The 22,883-nt window shown below is 40.8% G+C and overlaps 1 protein-coding gene across 1 annotated transcript in view; it reads right to left on the reverse strand.

Moving 5' to 3' along the window:
* Positions 1-22,883, reverse strand: part of ARMH3 (armadillo like helical domain containing 3) — a gene marked incomplete at its 3' end in the record, with an annotated part of 257,318 nt that overhangs the window by 207,761 nt on the left and 26,674 nt on the right. The window contains exons 9-14 of the mRNA XM_080693692.1: positions 15,823-15,879; positions 12,919-12,962; positions 10,217-10,277; positions 7,771-7,817; positions 6,269-6,344; positions 2,316-2,409 (exon numbers count right to left, since the gene is read on the reverse strand). Coding sequence (XP_080549818.1) covers positions 2,316-2,409; positions 6,269-6,344; positions 7,771-7,817; positions 10,217-10,277; positions 12,919-12,962; positions 15,823-15,879 — 379 coding nt within the window. The remainder of the gene's footprint in view (positions 1-2,315; positions 2,410-6,268; positions 6,345-7,770; positions 7,818-10,216; positions 10,278-12,918; positions 12,963-15,822; positions 15,880-22,883) is intronic.

A 22,883-nucleotide genomic window follows, 5' to 3' on the forward strand; every position in this document is an offset into this window, starting at 1 on the left:
GCTCAGTGATGATAGGGTGTTTCCCTACCATGCATGATCCCAGCACTGGGGAAAAAAGATCTTAAATGAGAAAAATAAAACAAGGTTATTTCACATACAAACAGAAGGGAGACAAATAAGAATCAAAATTATTCTCTACACTTCTTTACATAAAATGAGGTCAACATTTGGAGGTATAACATCAAGTATTAATGTAAATTATTTTTATGTCAAAACCTTGGCTGTTTTCCCACAGTTCAACTATTAAATAACTCATTACAGCTGGGCATGGTGTCACACACTTCTAATCCCAGAACTTGAGAAACTGACAGGAGGATCACAGGTTAGAGGACAAAGGACAGTCTCAGCAAGTAGTGAGACTTTCACAACTTACGGAGATCCTGTTTTCAAATAAAAATAAAATATGACTGGGTGTACAGCTCAAAGGTAGAATGCCCCTGGGTTCAATTCTGAGTGTCAACACACACACACACACACACACACACACACACACACACACACACACACACACACAAAAAAAAACCCTCAGTTATCCATTAAATATACTTAGCCTACAATGGAACCAATTCTGGTAACACAAAAAATATTGGACAAAATTTAAAATTTCTTTTAATTTTTTTTTTTACTAATGATACATAAAACATAAAAATCATATACTTATGAGGTACCGTATGATACTGTGACACATGTATAGGTTGTTGAATATTTACGTTATACATGCCGAATGTGGTGGTGAAAGTTTATAATCCCCATAACTTGGAAGGCTGAGAGAAAAGGATCTCAGGTTCGTGGCCAGCCTCAGCTACTTAGTAAGCCCCTCTGCAACTTAGTGAGACCCTGTTTCAAAATAAAGAATAAAAAATATGGCTGAGGTTGTAACTCAGAGGTAGAATGCCCCAGGTTCAATTTCTAGCACCACACAAAAAATCTGTAAATTAGGTTATACATCTCTATCTCCTCAAACAGAATTTCTTTTCTGTTATCTTTCTCTTATGTTCTGCTGCTCTTCTGTTGTTATTATAAAAGGGAAATTTATTTTGTTGCCTTCAGGAGAAATCTTAATACCTATCAAACTCACAATTATAATAATATACTTAAATCCTGTCATTTCCACCTGGGAATGGCTGACACACATAGCAGTGAGTGAATCCCAGGTCCACTTTCTGATTCATTTATTCAATAAATGTTTATGAAGCAATTACCATACCAGACACTATGTAGGGCATACAACTCAGGAGCAAAAGAGATACTATCCTTGCCCTGATGTCTACTTTGGTTCTTAGTCTCTACTCTCACTTAACTGCTTCCTTTCTTCAGTTTCAATTGCCTCATGTGTCAGGTGGTTACAAAGAGAAAATGTTACTACTTTTTTTTGGTGGTACTGGGGGTGGAACCCAGAGGCTTTTTAACCTCCGGGCTATACTCCCAGACCTATTTTATACTTTATTTGGAAACAGAGTCTCACTAAGTTGCTGAGAGCCTCACTAAAAGTCTCACTAAAGTAGCTGAGGCTGGCTTTGAACCTGTGTGATCCTCCTGTCTCATTTCCCAAGTACTGGATTATAAGTGTGCACCACCACACCTGACTGTATTTTTCTTTTTTCTTTTTTTTTTTTTTTTTTTTTTTTTGCGGGTCTGGGGATGGAACCCAGGTACATTTGATCTCTGAGCTACACCCTCTGCCCATTTTTTATTCTTTATTTTTGAAACAGGGTCTCACTGAGTTGCGGAGGGCCTCACTAAGTAGCTGAGGCTGCCTGTGAACCACACTCCTCTGGTCCCGGCCTCCTGAATGCTGGGATTACAACCATGCGCCACCATGCCCAGCTGTATTTTTCTTTTTTGAAACAGGGTCTTGTTAAATTGCTGAGGCTGGCCTCAAACTTCTAATTCTCCTGGGTCTTCCAAGTACTGGGATAACATGTGTACACCACCACTCCCATCATAGCATTTCATGATTCTAAAACCATTCCCTGAGGACAAGGTCAAGTTATATTGCTTTCTACACAGAAGAAAAAAAAAACTTATCTTTTCCAAAGTTTTCTTTGGAACTTCAGGAATACTGAAGGATAACATTAATATAGACACATTTCTTTTTTTTTTTTTTTCCTCAGACAGAGTCTTGCTTTCTTGTCCAGGCTGATCTCAAACTCCAGACCATCCTTGGGACTATAGGTACATGGCACTGTGCCCAACCTGGAGTAATTCCTTATTGAAAGAATTAACAACTGTGTTCTTTATTCAACACAGCTATGCTCACCCTGAAATAGCTAAGATCTTATTCATCAAGAACACAGAAAAGGTGGTAAGCTCACCATCAGAGGAGGGTGGCGTGGTCCCAAGTGGTGTGACTGGGGTTGTTGGGGCAGGACTGACAGGGGTTGTCACCAAGCCAATTTCTGGATGACTCTGAAAAAGGACACATATGGGTAAGGAAATAAAAATCCAGTTCTCCTGAGCATTCTCTTCTGAGCACCCTTACTGGTATACCTGGTCTCATACTTACAGATTAAAATCTCACTGAGGAGGAACTTCTAATGCATTTAGCTCCGTAAGTGCCTGATCGCTACTGACGCTTTGATAAGCTCTAACAAGGAGCTCTGTGGGCCAGTTTTCTTTAAGCAACTAGGTCCCCATTACATAAGTGTTTCTGCAGAATCATACAAATATAAAACTGGAGTAAACAAATTACTCAGATGACTTTACAGGAAAGAAGGCATTTGCAGTTCTATTCAGATCTGAAGAAGGGACTAATCTCATCAGAAGAGTCCACCTAATATACATCTATAGACTGTTCTAATGACCACATAGTTGACTAGCAGATGTAGATGAGCCAAGGGGACACTAGGTACCATAAAATAAAGCTAGGTTGATGGCAACCTTCCTATTACAAAACAAACAAGTGTGTGTGAGGTGACTTTTCTGTCCTTGATTTTCCTCAGCTTGACAATCCTATGGTTGATGATCCCTACATCAACTCATGAGAAGATAAGTAGCGGCTCCTTTTAATCTCCCTTCTCTTCCCCAGTCTTTTACCTTTCTCACCTCTTCATTTTATTTTTTATTTGTTTATTTTTTGCAGTACTAGGGATGAAACCCAGGGGGCATTGTACCTCCGAGCTACACCTCAGTCCTATTTTTTTTAGCATTTATTTATGTATTTATTTAGTTAGTTATTTAGTTATTTGGTTATTTTGGTGGTACTGGGGTTCCTGGAAACCCTTCTACCTCCAGGCTACACTCCCAGACCTATTTTTTATACTTTTTTATTTGGAAACAGGGTCTCTTAAGCCAGCACAGCTGGCTTGGAACCTGTGTAATCCTCCTGTCTCCACCTCCCAAGCGTGGGGATTACAAGCATGCGCCACCACGCCCTGCGATGCCTTTTTATTTTTTAAAACAGGGCCTCACTGAGTTGTGAAGGGCCTTGCTAAGTAGCTGAGACTGTCTGCAAACCGGGATGCTCAGGTCTCCGCCTCCCGAATGCTGGGATTACAAGTGTGTGCCACCACACTCAGCTTCACTGCTTCTTTTAAAATCAGGTATGGAGTAATCCCAGCATTTCAGAGGCTGAGATAGGAGGATTGCAGTTCACAACAGCCTCAGCTACTTAGTGAGGCCCTTTGCAACTCAGTGAGACCCTGTTTCAAAATACAGACTAAAGAACAACAACAAAAATAGGGCTGGGGATATAGCTTGGAGGTAGAATGACCCTGGGTTTCATCCCCAGGACCGAAGGGGGGAAAAAAAAAATCAGATATGGAATTTAGAAAGCAGACAAGAAATAAAATTAGAATAGTAAATAAAGTTTCTCTCTCTCTCTCTCTCTCTCTCTCTCTCACCCTCTAAAGTCTCTCTCTTTAAGTCTCAGTCTCTTTAAGTCTCAGTCATGAATCATTATCAGTCATGAAAACTGATGTGTCCACAAAGTAGACCCCAAACTAGCATATGGCTGTGAAAGCATGACCTTATACTGTTAAAATAAATCAATGAAGCCAGGCGTGGTGGCGCATGCTTGTAATCCCAGCACTTGAGAGGCTGAAACAAGGTTCGCAGAGGTTCAAAGCCAGCCTCAGCTACGTAGTGAGGCTCTCAGCAACTTAGTGAGACCTTAAAATAGGTCTGTGAGTATAGCCCAGAGGTAGAAAAGCCCCTGGGTTCCATCCCCAGTACCACAAAAAAAAAAAAAAAAAAAAAATCAATAAAGTCAGGTTTGGTAGCACATTCCTGTAATCCTAGTACTTAGAAGAATAAGGGAAGAGGATTGCAGGTTTGTGGGGCAAGCATCAGCAACTAAGCAAGACCATGTTTGAAAATAAAAAGGGCTGAGCTGGGTGTGGTAGCACACACTTGTAATCCCAGTGCTTGGGAGGCTGAGACAGGAGGATCGCACAGGTTCGAAGCCAGCCTCAGCTACTTAGTGAGACCCTGTTTCCAAATAAAGTATAATTTAGGTCTGGGAGTATAGTCCAGAGGTAGAAAAAGCCCCTGGGTTCCACCCCCAGTACCACAAAAAAAAAGAAAAGAAAAAGAGCTGATGAGCCAGGCATGGTGGTGCACACTTATAACCCCAGCTTTTGGGAGGCTGAGACAGGAGGATCCGGGTTCGTGAACAGTCTCAGCTACTTAGTGAGGCCCTTTGCAATTCAGCGAGACCCTGTTTCAAAATATAGAATAAAAGCCGGGCGTGGTGGCACATGCTTGTAATCCCAGCATTTGGGAGGCTGAGACCGGAGGATCGTGGTTCGCGGACAGCCTCAGCTACTTAGTGAGGCCCTTTGCAACTCAGTGAGACCCGGTAAAATAAAGAATAAAAAATAGGGCAGGGGGTGTAACTCGGAGGTCAAATGCCCTTGGGTTCCATCCCCAGACCCGCAAAAAAAAAAAAAAAACATAAACATAAATATATAGATAGAGAGATAGATATAGATATATATATATAGAGAGAGAGAATAAAAAAAAAAATAGGGCTGGGGATATAGCTCAAAGGTAGAATGCCCCTGGGTTCCATCCCCAGTACCACAAAATAAATAAAATAAAATAAAATAAAAAGGGCTGAGGAAATAGCCCAGAGATAAAGTGTCCATGAGTACAATCTACAATTACCACAAAAAATAAACAAATATATAAATAAATATAAATAAAGTACCCAGGCGTGGTGGTACACACCTATAATCACAATACTTGGGAAGCTGAGACAGGAGGATTCACAGTCAGCCTCAGCAACTTAGTGAGACTTTGTTTCAAAATTTTAAAAAATAAAATAAAATAAAATAGGACATGGGGTGTAGCTCAGAGGTAAACAGCCTCTGGATTCAATCCATGCTACTACAAAAAGGGGGTTCAGGGTTCTAGGGTATCACCCACTAGCAGAGCCCTCCTCTTGTGAGGCCTTTAGTTCAATCCCTAGTACCAAAAAAAGAAGAAGAAGCCTACATACATATTTTAAACAGTCTGGCTTTAAGATAAAAACACTATCAATTTTTTAAGATGGCTTTCATGAACCTGAGTTCTCAGCCTATTTTAGTTCCCTTCTGTGCCAACTACTGAGGATATCCCCCAGGTACATGGACTAGCACTCAGTATTCTATGTCTTCCTACTTTCAGTATTCTATGTCTTCCTACTATGTTGATAGACTACTCTGTCTGTTAGAATCTAACCATATCCTAGACAGGATATTCTTTACTTTTCTTTGGAAATTTGTAAGATAATAAGATTAAGTGATGGACTATTTTATCCCAGTTGTAATAAACATGTGATTAGAAAGCAGAAATATGATATAAAAATCCATATAGCAGGTAACACCAAAGGGTGCGCACGTATATGTTGCTAGAGATTGAACCCAGGAGCATTCTACCACCGAACTACACTCCCAGCCCTATATTATTTTTATTTTGAAACAGCTTATCACTAGGTTGATGAGAGTCTCACTACTTGCTGAGGCTATCCTCAAACCTGCAATCCTCTATCTCAGCCTCCCAAATATTTAAAAAAAATGGGATTACAGACATGCACCACCATCCCCAGCACACCAAAGGAGCAAAATAAAATAATTCCCACTCTTTTGGTTTTCAGTAAACTGAACAAAACCCTTAATTCTAAATGTCATGAGACCTACTTCAGCACCAGACAGACTCGTTAGCCAGCATGAAAAAGGCAAACTACTGAAAAGTGAGTTTGTTACTTAGCACTTACCAATACAAAGCAGAGTTTAAATAGATACAGACAAGCAGCCTTTTCAATAGAATGACTTTTAAAGTAACCAACCTGAGCTAATACTGTGATGAAGTTGCGATTTAAATGTACAGCTTCGTAAAGTGCCAAAAGAATGGCCTCATTGGTTCTAAAAAAAAAAAAGAAAGAAAGAAAAGATGAAGTCAGTCTTAGAGTGGAAGACTTAAAATATAACCAACAAGATAGTTTTTGATGTTCCCTTTTACTTTCATTTTGGGCATATTCAAAAGTAATCAGGTGAGGATCCTAATTTTTTTTTTTTTTTTTTTTGTGGTACTAGGTTCCTGGAAACCCTTCTACCTCCCGGTTACACTCCCAGACCTATTTTTATACTTTTTAATTTTTTCTTTTTTTCTTTTTTGCAGGTCTGGGGATGAAACCCAGGAATATTTAACCTCTGAGCTACACCCCCTGCCCAGTTTTTTTTCTTTATTTTGAAACTGGGTCTCACTGAGTTGCAGAGGGCCTCACTAAATAGCTGAGGCTGGCTGCGAACCGCGATCCTCCGGTCTCAGCCTCCCAAATGCTGGGATTACAAGCGTGCGCCACCATGCCTGGCTGGATCCTAATTATTTTAAGACCAGTTCTTATCTACTTCATTCACTCTTGCCAATCCAGGTAAATCTTTAACTGGCTCAAATACCCAGCCCTCTTTCATTTCATTCCAGAGATAGCTGGGAACAGTTTTTTGTTTTTTTATTTTTTAGTTATTCGAGCTCTATAAATATAAACCAAAGCAGAGATTTCATTCTTTTTTGGTACTTCGGATTGAACCCAGGGGCATTTTACCTCCAAGCTAAACCCTCAGCCCTATTTTTTTTTTTTTTTATTCTTAGCTTTGAAACTCATTAAGTTGCAGAGGACCTCACTAAGTAGCAGAAGACCTCACTAAGTAGCTGAGGCTGGATGCGAACCTGCAGTCCTTCTGTCTCAGCATCCCAAATACTGGGATTACACACATGCACCACCACACCTGGCTAAGGTCCATTATTTAAAACCATCCAGATTACATGCCTGTAATCCCATCTACTAGGGAGGCCAAGTCTGGAAAATCACATGTTTGAGGCCAGTCTGACAATTTAGCAAAACTCTGTCTCAAAAATTAAAAAGGAGCCAGGTGAGGCTCCTTTATACTTGTATCCCCAGTACTTGGAGGCTGAAAAGGAGGATCACAGATTCCCAGTCAGCTTCAGCAATTTAGCAAGGCCCTCTGCAATTTATTGAGATTCTATTTCAAAATAAAAAAATAGGGCTGGGGGTGTAGCTCAGAGGTAAACTGCCTTTGGGTTCAATCCCCAATAAATAAATAAAGATAGAACAGGCTAGGGAGGTAGCTCAGTGACAGAGTACTTGCCTAGCAGGCATGAAGCTCTGGGTTCAATCAACAGTACCAAAACAAAATCCAAAAAAACAATAAATTACAAAAACAGGAACTGAATTTCTAAAAGACTGGCAAGGGCAGCATCCCCACTCTCATCTAGCAGAAGAGTCCAGCAAAAATTCCCAGTCACTGCACAAGAACGTCAAGCACTTACTGAACTGAGATTTTCTCATGTGCATCTGCTATGAACATGCTGCCTACCTGTGGAAGAAAAGAGAATTGCACACTTAGGAGGATGTGAGAGGAGCCTTTAATCAGTGAAAAACCAAACTGCCTACAGCAGCAGACTTGAATCTTTAAAGCATCAGCCACACACACTCTAAAAACAGTTCTCTTGAAGATCTTAAAAGACTTATAAGTAATAAATAAAATTATGAGAACCCTACTGAATATCTTGCCTTATTAAAATCTTTTAAAAAAATCCCAACACTACAGTGAGTGGATGTTAACCTATATATCCTCATCTCTCTTTATCTTTTCTGGAAGTTGCTGATTTGCAGTCAGAAACTAACTCATAAAGAACATCATGGAAAACAGGTTGATTTTATCCAACTAGAGTATTTTTGGAGAACTATCTGGATTTCAGAACAGAATTATCTATGCAAAATGAATTCTCCATATTTTTTTTTTTAATGTGGTACTGGAGATGGAACCCAGAGGCATTCTACCTCTGAGCAACACCCCCAGCCCTATTTTCTATTCTTTATTTTTGAAACAAGGTCTCACTAAGCTACAGAGGGCCTAAGTAGGTGAGGCTGTCTGCAAACCATGATCCTCATGTCTCAGCCTCCCAAGTACTGGGATTCCAATCATGCACCACCATACCCAGCTGGATTCTCCATCTTTCAGGTAGCAAAATCTTTGGTTTGCATCCTAGTAAAAACAGTAATATAAACTGGCATGGTGGCGTACTTTTGGAATCCCAGTACTTGGGAGGCTGAGAGAGGAAGATGGAAAGTTCATGGCCAGCCTGAGCTATTTAGTGAGGCCCGCTACAATTTAGTGAGACCCTGTTTCAAAATAAAGAATAAAAAATAGAAGCTGGGTGTGGTGGTTTGTAATCCCAGCATTTGGGAGGCTGAGACCGGAGGATTGCTATTCACCCTTGCAACTCAGTGAAACAATTTCAAAATAAAGACTAAAATATAGAGCTAGGGGTGGAGCTTGGAGTTAGAATGCCTTTGGATCAATCCCCAGGACCAGGACAAAAAAAAAAAAAGAAAGAATATAAGTAACTGGTGTAAGCTGCCTTTAAGATGTGTGATTTTAGCCAGGTGTGATGGCACACACTTGTAATCCCAGTACTTGGGAGACTGAGACAGGAGGATCACAAGTTCACCCACCCTCAGCTACTTAGTGAGGCCCTCTGCAACTTAGTGAGACCCTGTTTCAAAATAAATAATAAAAAAATAGGGTATAGGTTGGAGGTAGAATAACCCTGGATTCCATCCCCAGAACAGAAAAAAAAAAAGATGTGTGGCTTTAGAGGCACTGAGAAAGATCCCCACCCCAATAAAAATACCTTACCCCCTTCTTACTGATGGCCAAAACCATGTAACTGGAGCTTCACTTGTTTGCTACAATACTATTTCTAAATTTATATATTAAAAATTAGTTCCAGATTTTATCGCCCCAAATGCCAGTGTTTCCAAGGTTGAGGAACCTTGCTCTGGAGTCTTGCAATTTACACTAATAATTCCCCTAAACCTTGAACTTTTCAGCCAAGCCCCTATGTTTTTAAAAGAGTGACTCAGATTCATTGCACAATCCTTTGACCCCAGGAGCAGCTTCTAGGGATCACATACCATGTAGACTAGAAAAGAGCACTCAGGGAGGACTCAGATCTAAACCCCCCCCCCCTTAAGATGTAATCCCAGTTCTTGGGAGGCTAAAACAGGAGGATTAAAGGTTTGCGGCCAGCCTCAGCAATTTTGTGAGGCTCTCCGCAACTTACTAAGACCCTGTTTCAAAATAAAGAATAAAATAGGGCTGGAGGTGTAGCTCGGAGATAGAAGGCCCCTGGGTTCAATCCCCAATACTGAAAAATAAAAAAAAATAAAAAAATAAAAAACCCTATTCTGTGTTCCATGGGGTCAGCCCACAAACAGGGTCACAGTACTTTCAGAAGCAAAAGTTTGGCTTAATGTATACCTTTTCTTTTCTTTTTGCAGGTCTGGGATGGAACCTAGGGGCATTCAACCTCTGAGCTACACCCCCTGCCTTATTTTTTATTATTTTGAAACAGGGTCGCACTAAGTTGTGGAGGGCCTCACTAAGTAGCTGAGGCTGTCTGCGAACTGCGATCCTCTGGTCTCAGCCTCCTAAAGGCGGGAATTACAAGCATATGCCACCACGCCCAGCGTGTATACTTTTTCTTTAGCAATTAGTTAATTAGGAAAAAGTGAGTCCCACAGAAATCGACACTCCCTTCTCTGCTCTTACCTGGTTTTAGAACTCAATAAAGGAGATCAGTCTGCTTTGAGCAGCCTCTCTACCTACATCATGCCATCACCTCTAACATCTGAATTTCTGAGCCCAGATTTGCCTACCCCTGCTGATTACTTGTATTTTGAGCAGGAGAAAAAACAAATAGGACTTACCATATTTGTCAAGGCAGAGAAAAAACCACTCTGGTGTTCTTCTTCCTTGTCTTTATACTGCCTGAACAAAAAGAACTAAATTCAGCTTCAGTATTGTTTATCAAGTATATCTTTGTCCCCAACATTCTAGGTAATCAGGGCAGGGCACTCTGGAATTCTGACTCAAGAAGACTAAAGCATTATGACAGTGTAGCCACTGCAGTGCCCCCGCAAGCTAAGAGGCACCCATCTGCTCTTGAGGTAGCATGTCCCAAAATGCCTGGCTACTTTGGGAGAGACTTAGAAAGCAAGCTGCAAAAGTGTGAAACTGCTCTAACATATGGCTGATCCAGTTATTTCCCAAACAGACTATTACTTGAAAAGTGTGACAGTGAAATTACTTTAAGGCTGTAATGGTAAAATCATGTTTGTTTTTTAAGGAAGGGGAAGAAAATCAAAAAGCTAAAACATGTGGAGATGGGACAGATTTGAAGTCCCAACACCCAATTGTGTGTGAGCAAAGTCTAGAGAGGAGCAAGAAAGATCCTGCATGGCCTTTGCCAGGATTAGAGCTATTTCTGGTTTTCAATAAAAAAAATACAAGATTCTTCCCGTCCATAGCTAAAGGAAAATCAAGCATCAATAAAGAGAACCCCCAAAATAAACAAAGATTCTAGGGAGTTGAGGCTAATCAACAATAAAAAAGAAACATTTGGATTAGTGGTGAGGCTCAGTGATAGAACAAATGCTTAGCACGCATGAGTCCTGGGGATTGAACCCAGGACCTAAAAAGAAAGAAAAGAAAAGAAGAAAGGAAACATGTCAAGGTAGACTTAATTATATATTTTCTTCATTTTTGGTGTGTGTGTGTGTGTGTGTGTGTGTGTGTGTGTGTTCTCTATTAGACAATCATGACTTTTTCTCCTTGCCTTTTTATACCTAAGTAGCCTTTCACATGCTTAGTGACTGTTAAGTGGTTCTACAATGTTCACTGTCCAACTATCTGAAACATGCCCCTCTCTACCATGCTCAGCTCACCCCTTTTTTAAGAATACAAAAAAGTAATGCTTCATAAGCATTTTACACAGAAAAACTGTATTTTTATGACTCAATAGGCTAAATGGGGAAAAAACTTGCTTGTAGCTGGAAAAGTAGATAAAATAAAAAGGCCAGGGATAGTGGCACATACCTGTAATTTCAGTACTTAGGAGGCTCAGACAGGAGGATCACAGGTTCATGGCCAGCCTCAGCAACTTAGCAAGGCCCTCCACAACTTACTGAGACCCTATTTCAAAACTAACAAAAAGTCGGGCATGGTGACACACACTTGTTAGCCCAGTACTTGGGAGGCTGAGACAGGAGAATGGCCCAAGTCAAAGCCAGCCTCAGCTACTTAGTGAGGCTCTCAGAAACTTAGTGAGACCCTGTTTCCAAATAAAATATAAAATAGGTCTGGGGGTGTAGCCCAGAGATAGAAAGCCCCTTGGTTCCATCCACAGTACCACAAAAAAATTAATTAAAAAAAAATCCAGATATGGCGGCGCACGCGTGTAATCCCAGTACCTGGGAGGCTAAAACAGGAGGATCTGGAATCGTGGCCAGCCTCAGCTATTTAGTGAGGCCCTCCACAAATTAGTGAGACCCTGTTTCTAAATAAAGAATAGCCGGGCATAGTGGTGCATGCTTGTAATCCCAGCATTTGGAAAGCTGAGAAAGGAGAATCTGGGACTGAGAAAGGAGAATCCGGGTTCACAACCAGCCTCAACTACTTAGTGAGGCCCTCTGCAACTCAGTTGAAAACATGTTTCAAAATAAAGAATAAAAAATAGGGCTGGGGGTGTAGCTCAGAGGTAGAATACCCTTGGGTTACATCCCTAGTACTAGGAAGAAAGAAAAAAAGAAAGGAAGGAAGGAAGGAAGGAAGGAAGGAAGGAAGGGGAAAAAAAGTTGGGCTAGGGATGTAGCTTGGAGGTAGAATTCCCCTAGGTTCAATCCCCAGCACCACAAAAAATAAATAAATAGCCGGGCATGGTGGCGCACATTTGTAATCCCCGCGCTTGGGAGACAGAGACAGGAGGATCGCACTGGTTCGAAGCCAGTCTTGCTGGCTTAAAAGACACTGTTTCCAAAGAAAAAATATATAAAAATAGGTCTGGGAGTGTAGCCCAGAGGTAGAAGGGTTTCCAGGAACCCCAGTACCACCAAAAATAAATAAATAAATAAACAAATAAAATAGGCCTGGGGGTATAGCTGAGGTTGAACACCGCTGGGTTCAATCCTCAGTACCACAAACATACAAATAACTCTGCCTCTGTCAAAAAGTACCACAGCTGCAAAAGAATGTTCCTAAGTGCTAGCTGGGCATGGTGGCGCATGCTTGTAATCCCAGCATTTGGGAGGCTGAGACAGGAGAATCGTGGTTCGCGGACAGCCTCAACTACTTAGTGAGGCCCTTTGCAACTCAGTGTTTCAAATAAAACTGTTTCAAAATAAAAAATAAGGCTGAGGGTATAGCTCGGAGGTAGAATGCCCCTGGGTTCCATCCCCAATACTGGGAGAAAAAAAAAAAAAGATGGACACTAATCTAGTAGCTGCTGTACCTCTGAATACTCTTTTGGGATAGGTTAGGGAGCTTTAACTCTGACAAGAACTCTAACAAATCTGCTCTTTGGTCAACCAATTAAAATGAAAATTACTTTTCCTCTCAGGAAAAGTGACCTTACCTGTTGTACTCAGATAAAGCCTGAGCAATCACAAGCCCCATTCCCTGGAAGAGAAAAGATAGCACAGCTAAAATAAGTAAGCAGCCTTTGGGGCTTGGTGGTGATGTTAAGACTCAGTCAAAGAAAACACTAAACCCCTAGAGTCCATTCCCAAGAAGTTCTGCTACATTTGTATCAAGTATAGAAATTATTTCTTTTCACCTTTTTTATTTAATTTTATTTTGTTTCAGACAGCTGGACAAAGCATTTATATTCTAGACCTCTTTAACAGTCACTAAATATGTGAAAGGCTACTTAGGTATAAAAAGGCAAGGAGAGCCGGGCGTGGCGGCGCACGCTTGTAATCCCCGCGCTTGGGAGGCTGAGACAGGAGGATCGCACAGGTTCGAAGCCAGCCTCAGCTACTTAGTGAGGCTCTCAGCAACTTAGTGAGACCCTGTTTCCAAATAAAATAGAAAATAAGTCTGGGAGTATAGCTTGGAGGTAGAAAGCCTCTGGGTTCCACACCCCCAGTAACACCAAAAAAAAAAAAAAAAAGGCAAGGAAAAAAAGTCATAAGTCATGATTGTCTAATAGGAAACATGAATCCCCAATAAATTATCTTACAAAAATACCAAACTTATTTTTCCACTTTTCTACTATGTGGGTAAAAATGAAAGAAACAATTTCACATTAAAATATCTGTAGGGTGCCAGGCGTGGTGGAGCAGCCTTGTAATCCCCGCGCTTAGGAGGTGGAGACAGGAGGATTGCGCAGGTTCAGTTTCCAAATAAAAAAGTATAAAAATAAGTCTGGGAGTGTAGCCTGGAAATAGAAGGGTTTCCAGAAACCCCAGTACCACCAAAAAATATATAAATATATAAAATAATAAAAATAAATAAATAAATCTGTAGGTTGCTATAGCAAGTTAAGTTTTTATATAGTTACACCCTTTAAATACATATTTCCACAAATTTAGCTTTAAAAAATAGGTCAAGTATTTATCCTATGTCCTTTGGTCCACTAAAAGACCATTTATGAATCCGACATTAAACTGGACTATTAGCTTCTACCTACCAACAGGGAAGTGTATCACTGAGGCTGAGCCGCACATGTACAAGTTCCTAGGTGTGAAATGGACACGCATGCTGTGCTATTTACGGAGTTTCACCCTGTAAAAATCCTCTCGCTTTTTTTAATTACTGGGGATTTAACCCAGGGGTGCTCTATAACTGAGCTATATAATCCTTGGCCATTTTTTACTTTTTATTCTGAGATAGGGTTTCATCAAGCCTCAGGCTCCCAAGGTGCTGGAATTACAGGCATGCGCTACTGTGCCCAGAATCTTCTACCATATCTTGAATCAAACTGCAAGAAAAGAATTAAGATAATATTTGCAAGGACAGAAATTCTAAGAGATAATATCAAAGCAGGGGGAAAAAATCTTCTCTAGAAGAATTTTTCTTATCTAATTATCTTATTTAATCTAGATTTTCTTATCTAATTATCTTATTTATTCTAGATTTTTCTTGTCTAATTATCTTATTTAACACTCCCAGATACGATTTAAAATAGAGCAACAAGGGGTAAAAGAGACCAGCTCAGATTACTGACAATTTCACTGGGATCATTTTCACTTCCAAAGAGAAGATTAAGCTAAAATATTCAAACAAAAAGCCTTCATTTATCTCCAAAACAGCCAAAATAAAAGTGACAATGAGTCCCATGCTAAAAGAAGGTGCATATAGACAAGCCACTCTCTCTTGCCACAAGAAAACAGGAATGAAAAGGGAAGCATCCAGTATATGTTAAAATAACTTATCAACTTTCCCCCACAATCTGCAAAGCATAACACAAAGATCAATTAAAGCCACAAGGATGAATTATGTGCAATTTTTTTGGAGGGTACTGGGGATGGAACCAGGGGCATTCTACCAGTCCTATTTTTAATTTTTATTTATTATTAATTTTTTTGAGGTACTGGGGATGGAACTCAGGGGCATTATACCTCTAAGCCACATCCCCAGCCCTATTTTTTGTATTCTTTATTTTGAAATAGGGTCTCATTGAGTTGCAAAGGGCCTTAGTAAGTAGTAGCTGAGGCTGTCTGCGAACAACGATCCTCCCGTCTCAGCCACCCAAATGCTGGGATTACAAGCACACCCAGCTATTTTTTTATTCTTTATTTTGAAACAGGGTCTCACTAAGGTGTGGAGGGCCTCACTGAATAGCTGAGGCAGGCCTCAAACCTGTGATCCTCCTGTCTTAGCCTCCCACATACTGGGATTAAAGTGTGCACCACCATGCCCGGCTCATGTTCACATTTTTTGAAGAAAAACTGGAAGAAATGAAGAGGACAGGATGAAAAATAAATAAAGCCAGACACCTGGTCATCTTTTCTCTCCCTATATTTAGAGATCAGATGCTCTTTCACAAACTTTCAAAGTTATATACAGCAAATATCTATCATCTTTCACATATCAGCTTCAGCAAGTCAGGCTATACATACCATCGAGCTGCTTCTACAAGAAGGAATCTCTCATCATTTGGGATCTAAGCTCTCCTACTCCTAAGATGTGTAACTTGCTGATTCTATAGAATAACCAATCTCAGTATACTACAACATGAAAATAACCAATCATAGGTGGGCATGGTGGCACACGCCTGTAATCTCAGTACTTGGGAGGCTGAGACAGGAGGATCCCAGGTTCAAGGACAGCCTCAGCATACTTAGTGAAGCCCTATGCAACTCAATGAGACCCTATTTCAAAATAAAGAATAAAAAAAATAGGGCTGGGGATGTGGCTTAGAGGTAGACTGCCCCTGGGTTTAATTCCCAGTACTGCCCCCCCCAAAAAAAAAAATCCACTGAAAGTAAGAGGACTAAATGCAACTAAGACAATATATAAGGATCCAGATACTCACATTGAGTGTGGCCTCATCATCCACAATGGACAACTTCACAATATAGGGATTCACAGACTGTAAATAAGAGAAGAAAGTCAAGGTAAATATGACCTAAATAAGAGCCATTTTATCATTATTTAAGAAATTAACCCCCTTTGTTCTCTATCTTTCCCTAACTTAAAATAAACTTTCACATTTCTATTAAAAAAGAAAGAAAGAAGGCTGGGCATAGTGGCGCACGCTTGTAATCCCAGTATTCGGGAGGCTGAGACAGGAAGATCACGGTTCAAGGACAGCCTCAGCTTACTTAGTGAGGCCCTCTGCAACTCACTGAGATCCTGTTTCAAAATAAAGAATAAAATGGGGCTGGGGTATAGCTCGGAGGTAAAATGCCCCTGGGTTCCATCCCCAGAACTGCAAATAAATTAATTAATTAATCAATTAATTAAAACAATTTTTAGATATAATAGATCAACTTTTATTTGCTTCCACATTATTGAGAATGAGAGGAATTGCTGGAATCTACAATATTATGATACAAAAAAAAAAACCCTGTAACTCAAATTTCAAAGCAAAGATTAATAGGCTCAAAAACAAAACAATCAGCCAAGGCATGGTGGCACACGCTTGTAATCCCAGCATTTGGGAGTCTGAAACAGGAGGACTGCAGTTCACAGACAGCTTAAAAACAAATTTTTAAAAAGAAAGAAAATTAAGCTGGGCATGATGATGCATGCTTATAATCCCAGTACTTGGGAGGCTGAGACAGGAAACTCGCAGGTTCAAGGACAGCCTCAGCAAGTAGTGAGATGCTCATCAATCTGGTGAGACCCTGTTTCAAAATAAAAATATAAAAATAGGGCTGGGGGAGCCAGGCATGGTGGTGCATGCTTGTAATCCCAGCATTCAGGATGCTGAGACCAGAGGATCGGGGTTCAAGGACAGCCTCAGCTACTTAGTGAGGCTGTCCACAACTTAGTGAGACCCTGCTTCAAAATAAAGAATTTTTAAAAATAGGGCAGGGGGTGTAGCTCAAAGGTATGATAACCCTGGGTTCAATCCCCAGTACCACAAAAAAGATAGAAATTAAATATTAGCTATTTTTTAAAGTGTTAACAGAGCCAGGCATGGTGGCGCACGCTTGTAATCCCAGCATTCGGGAGGCTGAAACCGGAGGATCATGGTTCGCGACAGCCTCAGCTACTTAGTGAGGCCCTCTGCAACTCAGTGAGACCCAGTTTCAAAATAAAGAATAAAAAATAGGGCAAGGGCTGTATCTTGGAGGTCTAATGCCCCTGGGTTCCATCCCCAGGCCCGCAAAAAATTAAATAATTAATTAATTAATTAAAAAATTAAAAAATAGAATAAAAAGTGTTAACAAAAGTCTGGCATGGTGGCCCATGACTGTTATCCTAATAATTGGAAGGCTGAGACAGAAGGATCGCAGGCTCAAGGTCAGTCTGGGCAACTGAGTGAGACCCTATTTAAAAATTAAAAATAAATTAGGCCGGTGGGGTGGTACACACTTGTAATCCCAGCATTTGGGAGGCTGACACAGGAGGATCACGGTTCAAGGACAACTTCAGCTACTACTTAGTGAGGCCCTATGAAACTCAGTGAGCCCCTGTTTCAAAATAAAGAATAAGCCAGGCGTGGTGGCACACACTTGTAATCCTTGAGCTTGGGAGGTTGAGACAGGAAGATCGCACAGGTTCAAAGCCAGCCTCGGCTACTTAGTGAGACCCTGTTTCCAAATAAAATAGAAAATAGGTCTGGGAGTATAGCCCAGAGGTAGAAAGCCTCTGGGTTCTACCCCTAGTACAACCAAAAATTAAATAAATGAATAAATAAATAAAATAAAAAATAAAGAATAAAACTGGGCTGAAGGTGTAGCTTGGAGGTAGACTGCCCCTGGGTTCCATCCCCAGTGCCACAAATAAAATAAATAAACAAACAAACAAACAAACAAATAAATAAATAAATAGTCTCTCTTAGTGAGACACTGTTTCCAAATAAAATATAAAAAATAGGTCTGGGAGTATACCTCAGAGGTAGATGGCCCCTGGATTCCATGCCCAGTACTAAAAAAAAAAAAAAAAAAAAAAAGAATTGGATAAAGTACAGGGATTGAACCCTGTGGGCTCAATCCGCAGTACTGGTGAAGGGTCAGGAGAGTACTTCTACGAAGCCCTCTCTACAGTGATGCTTCTGATACCCAGCCACAGGCTTTCTTAACTGCTGACTACCCTCATTTCCAGTAGGTGTCTCAGCATATGTAAGCATTTACAAGGTGCACATGTGGGCATGCACAATTTTCACACATGCCTGTTCTTCTACCTGTATGTTCCTCTAGGCTGAATGAGCTCAGGCCTAGTTCCATCACTACTCCCACATTTCTTCCTTACTTGTTCCTAAAAAGTAAGTGAACACTCCACAAAACTCACTTTGTCCTACTCTACACCAAGTCCACAGGGAGAGCTGTCTTTTGGGAGACATAAAAGCTTCTTTGCCATAAGGCACATATTTATAAGTTACTAACTTACATTCTCACCCCAAAGGCTCCCTAACCACTTCACAAACTATATACAGGAACTGATTCACCCATTCGTAAAACAAAGCCTCCTTGGGGGTGGAGAGTGGCAGCTGCTTAACAGCCAAAGAGGCCATTTATGGAGATCTGATTCCCAAATAACACTGCAGGGGGAACAACAAAAAAAAAGATATAATTACCTAAGCAACAATCTGGTCAGGACACTGGAATTTAGTGACTGTCCTATCACTTACAGCACTGGAAAATTTCTTAAAATTTTCCAGACCCAACTTCAGCTGGGTATATATCACATAAAAACACATGTATATTTAAATTCATTAACAACTAGAACTCATCCTACATGGAGAGCGAGAACTAATGACCTGTTCACCTTGAGAACATCCTACCCATAAGATTTTATAAAGAAAGACCCCCCACCAGATCTGGCACCAATTCTATCTCAAGGGAGGCAAGTAACAATAGTTCTCAGACTGGCAGTTTTTACAGCTACCAAGAAAACTCATTACTAAGAGACTTGAAAACCCAACTGAAGGGCTAACCCCCCACCTAGGCCTCATTTAATCAAGTGTCTGAGGGTAGCTTTTGCATGTCAATTGGGAATAGAGAGAAAGCTTGGCCTTCTTAAAAGCCCAAATGTTTATAAAGTTTTACACATCACAATTCTGGGAGGTAGAACCCACTCCATTGTTACTTGACCTGACAGAGGGAAGGCTGTCAGCACTTCTTCCTCAACAGTCAAATCCTGCTAATGTAATAGACTTGAGACAAGATTCAAAGCACATAGATCCTTGGAAAAGAATATCTGCAGTCAGCTGACCTAGAGATGCTGCCATAATGAGAGCAACATTAGAAACAGCAGACCAGAGCCCTGCACAGTGAGTGGTTCAAACCTATAATCCCAGTAACTTGGGAAACTGAGGCAGGAGGATCACAAGTTGAAACTGAAGAGAAACTGAAGTACTGTCTCAAAAAACAAAAAGGGTCAGTGCAATGGCATATGCCTGTCATCGTACCTGGGAAGCTAAGACAAGAGGAGCGTAGGTTTGAAGCCAGCCTCCACAATTTAGCAAGACTCAGCAACCTAGAGAGACCCTGTTTCAAAACAAAAAAAAATAAAAAATAAAAAGGGCTAGGGGTGTTGTTAGGGAAAGGCTGTCCCTAGGTTCAATCCCCAGTACCACAGGGAAAACTTAAAAAGTGAGCCAGAGCTGGGCGTGGTGGCGCACGTTTGTAATCCCAGCATTTGGGAGGCTGAGATTAGAGGATTGCAGTTCACAGACAGCCTCAGCTACTTGGGAAGGCCCTCTGCAACTCATTGAGACCCAGTTTCAAAATAAAGAATAAAAATTAGGGCAGGGGGTATGGCTCAGAGGTCGAATGCCCCTGGCTTCCATCCCCAGACCCGCCAGGAATGGTGGCGCACACTTGTAATCCCAGTATTTGGGAGGCTGAGACAGGAGGATCACAGGTTCACAGCCAACCTTAGCAACTTAGTGAGATCCTTAACAACTTGGTGAAAAAAAAAAGACATGTAAAATCTCTAGCATAGGATCTGGCATATCATTAGGGCTTAATAATTAGTATGTATTCATGTTATAATATAATAATTATTAATTATTTATATACACTCACTTTAATATTATTACCATATTTAAAGAAAAGTTCTTTAGGAAAAAGAGGAGGAAAAAGAACTTGGAAGAAAATGTAACAATTTTGTAGTTTCTGAAAAACATGCTCAGGGCAACAGCTGATGTCTACATCACTTCCTCTCAGGATCTTAATGCTGTGAAAATTTCTAGACACTGATTATCCTTAATACTAAATTTGTTGTGCTGGTCATTTGGATTTTTCTGTTTAGATCTATTTTTGTTTTTGTGGTACTGGGGATTGAACCTAGGGAATTCCAACTTTAAGCTACACCGCCAGTTATATTTTTTTAATTTGCAAACAGAGTCTCAATAACTTACTGAGAAAGCCGGGAGTGATGGTGCATGCTAGTAATCCAAGTACTTGGGAGGCTGACACAGAAGGATCTGGGTTCTCAGCCAGCCTCAGCTATTTAGTTAGGCCCTCTGCAACTTAGTGAGACTTTGTTTCAAAATAAAGAATAAAAAACAGGCTGCAGGTATAGCTTGGAGTAGAATGCCCCTGGGTATAATCCTCAGCACCACAATAAATAAATAAATAAATAAATAAATAAATAAATAAATAAATAAATAAATAAATGTTACTGAGAACCTCGATAAGTTGCTGAGGTTGGTCTTGACTCTGCAATTCTCCTGTCTCAACCTCAAATACCAGGATTACAGACATGCGATATGCATCACCATGCCCAGCTTGTGCTGGTCACTCTTCAGACTGGAGGCAATCTACTTTTTGCCCACAAGACAGAATTACAGACTCCCTGTGCCTTCACAGGATCACTCTAATGGGGTCCTACTTTTATTCGATCTAAGTTTTACTTTGTCGTTTTCATTGTTCTTCCCTAAACTTTTGTACTTTTCTAGAACGGTGACAACTTGACCTACTGGTGAAGAGATTAACTATGGTGATAACTAAAAAACTGTTCTCCCCAGCACTCCCTCTATTACTAGTTTGCATAAAATTTTAACAGCTTTCAGTTTTGCTATGCTCATCTGAAATTCCTCATGTTCCTGTCAAAAACCTCCCTGCTCCATGGCCACCAGACTTCCCTAATGGTTTCTGGTGAGTGACTTATATCAAAAGCTGCAAAGCCTAGAGAAATTATGCCCACCAGTTCACCGTTGCCCACTATATTAATTCTTCTGGGGGCTTCTGACAGATCAGAGGTGCATACCTCACTCAAGAAATATGGTTTTCTCTAGCTCCTTGGCCATGTCCAATTTTTCAGGCTGACATTTCAGAGAGCCCTACTGGGCTGAGCCAGGGTTCAGTTTACATTTAGAGAAGCCAAGCCATTGCTTCAAAATGGCCTGCATCCACCAGAATGTTCTAAAAATACTCATTACTGATGACGGCGCATTACTGTCACATATAACTCAACTCTCTTTAACTATCCTCAGTATTTTTCCTCAGCTGTCATTTCTTGCTGTTGTAATAAGGCTTCAGAGGCTTTTACACACAATCGATCACAAGAACTACCATGGCAGCCCCTCCACATCACCAGTAAAACAGGTGTTGGCGATAAATTACATATTTATCAGTAGCTCTATTCCCCATTCATAAGGTCTCCCAAGACGAAAATGATCAGCTCCTAGGATTTATTACACATTAACATTGCTCTACATATTCCAATCCCTCCTTAAGTATTTCTTTCTCACAGCCTTCTTCCATATCTCTTTTTATAATAAGCTCTAAATTTGAACCCATCACATCCAACCTGTACAAATAAAGTCTAACAACAAATTATATAAAAAATCACCAAGTGAAGAATGAGAAGCTCAGAAAATAAAATCCTCTCTCCAGCTGGCCCATTCCTCATCCCAACTGTTGCTGTTGCTGTTGCTGCAAGGGACTGAACCTCTGAACTACACCCCCAGGCCTATTTTGTTCTCTTAGTGAGAACCTGTTAAAAGCTAAGAGCCTCACGAAGTTGCTGAGATTAGCTTCAAAGCTGGGATCCTCCTGTCTCAGCCTCCCAAGTACTGGGATTACAGGCATGCGTCACCACGCCTGACTCATGGCACTTACTGAGTGAACAAAGTCAAGTTGCATCAATGCTGTGCCTGACTTCTAGATTTAGTAAAGTACTCCTAGTATCTAGGACTCCATGTCAAACACTTCTTACTCCTTGAGAACAATCCCTCTAGGTCTTCCCTGAGTAGCCCCCTTTTCTGTGGATTCTGCCTTTTTAGAAGAATCAAGTACATATACTACTTTACGTATGAATCTCTAGGTTTTGCTGTGTGTGTGTGTGTGTGTGTGTGTGTGTGTGTGCGTGTGTGTGCGCGCGTGTGTGCGCGCGCGCGCACGCGCGTTACTGGGTATTGAACTCAGTGTTCAATATTGAATCCAGGTATTAAACTCTAAGCTATACCCCCAGCTCTATTTTTTCCCCCAGTACTGGGAATGGAACGCAGGGACGTTCTACCTCCAAGCTACACCCCCAGCCCTATTTTCTATTGTTTTCTTTTGGGGGGGGGGTGATGGAACTCAGAGGCATTTGACCTCTGAGCTATATCCCCTGCTCTATTTTTTTATTCTTTAATTGTGAAACAGGGTCTCACTAAGTTGCAGAGAGCCTCACTAAGTAGCTGAGGCTGGCTTCGAACCTGTGCAATCCTCCTGTCTCAGCCTCCCAAGTGCTGGGATTACCAGCATGTGCCACCATGCTCGGCTTATTTTTTTTATTTTGAAACAGATTCTCATAGATTTATGAGAGTATCACTATTTGCTGAGGCTGTCCTTGAACCTATACTGGGATTACAAGCATGAACCACCATGCCCGGCTTCTGCTCTTTTTTTCAAACGCCCATAAATCTGTACCCTGACTAATTGAGGAACAAAAGGAACTCCCAAACTGAAGTGAATAATAAGGCCTTGCCTT

Source organism: Muscardinus avellanarius (genome assembly GCF_963383645.1).
Source record: "Muscardinus avellanarius genome assembly, chromosome: 4".
Classification (NCBI taxonomy): Eukaryota; Metazoa; Chordata; class Mammalia; order Rodentia; family Gliridae; genus Muscardinus; species Muscardinus avellanarius.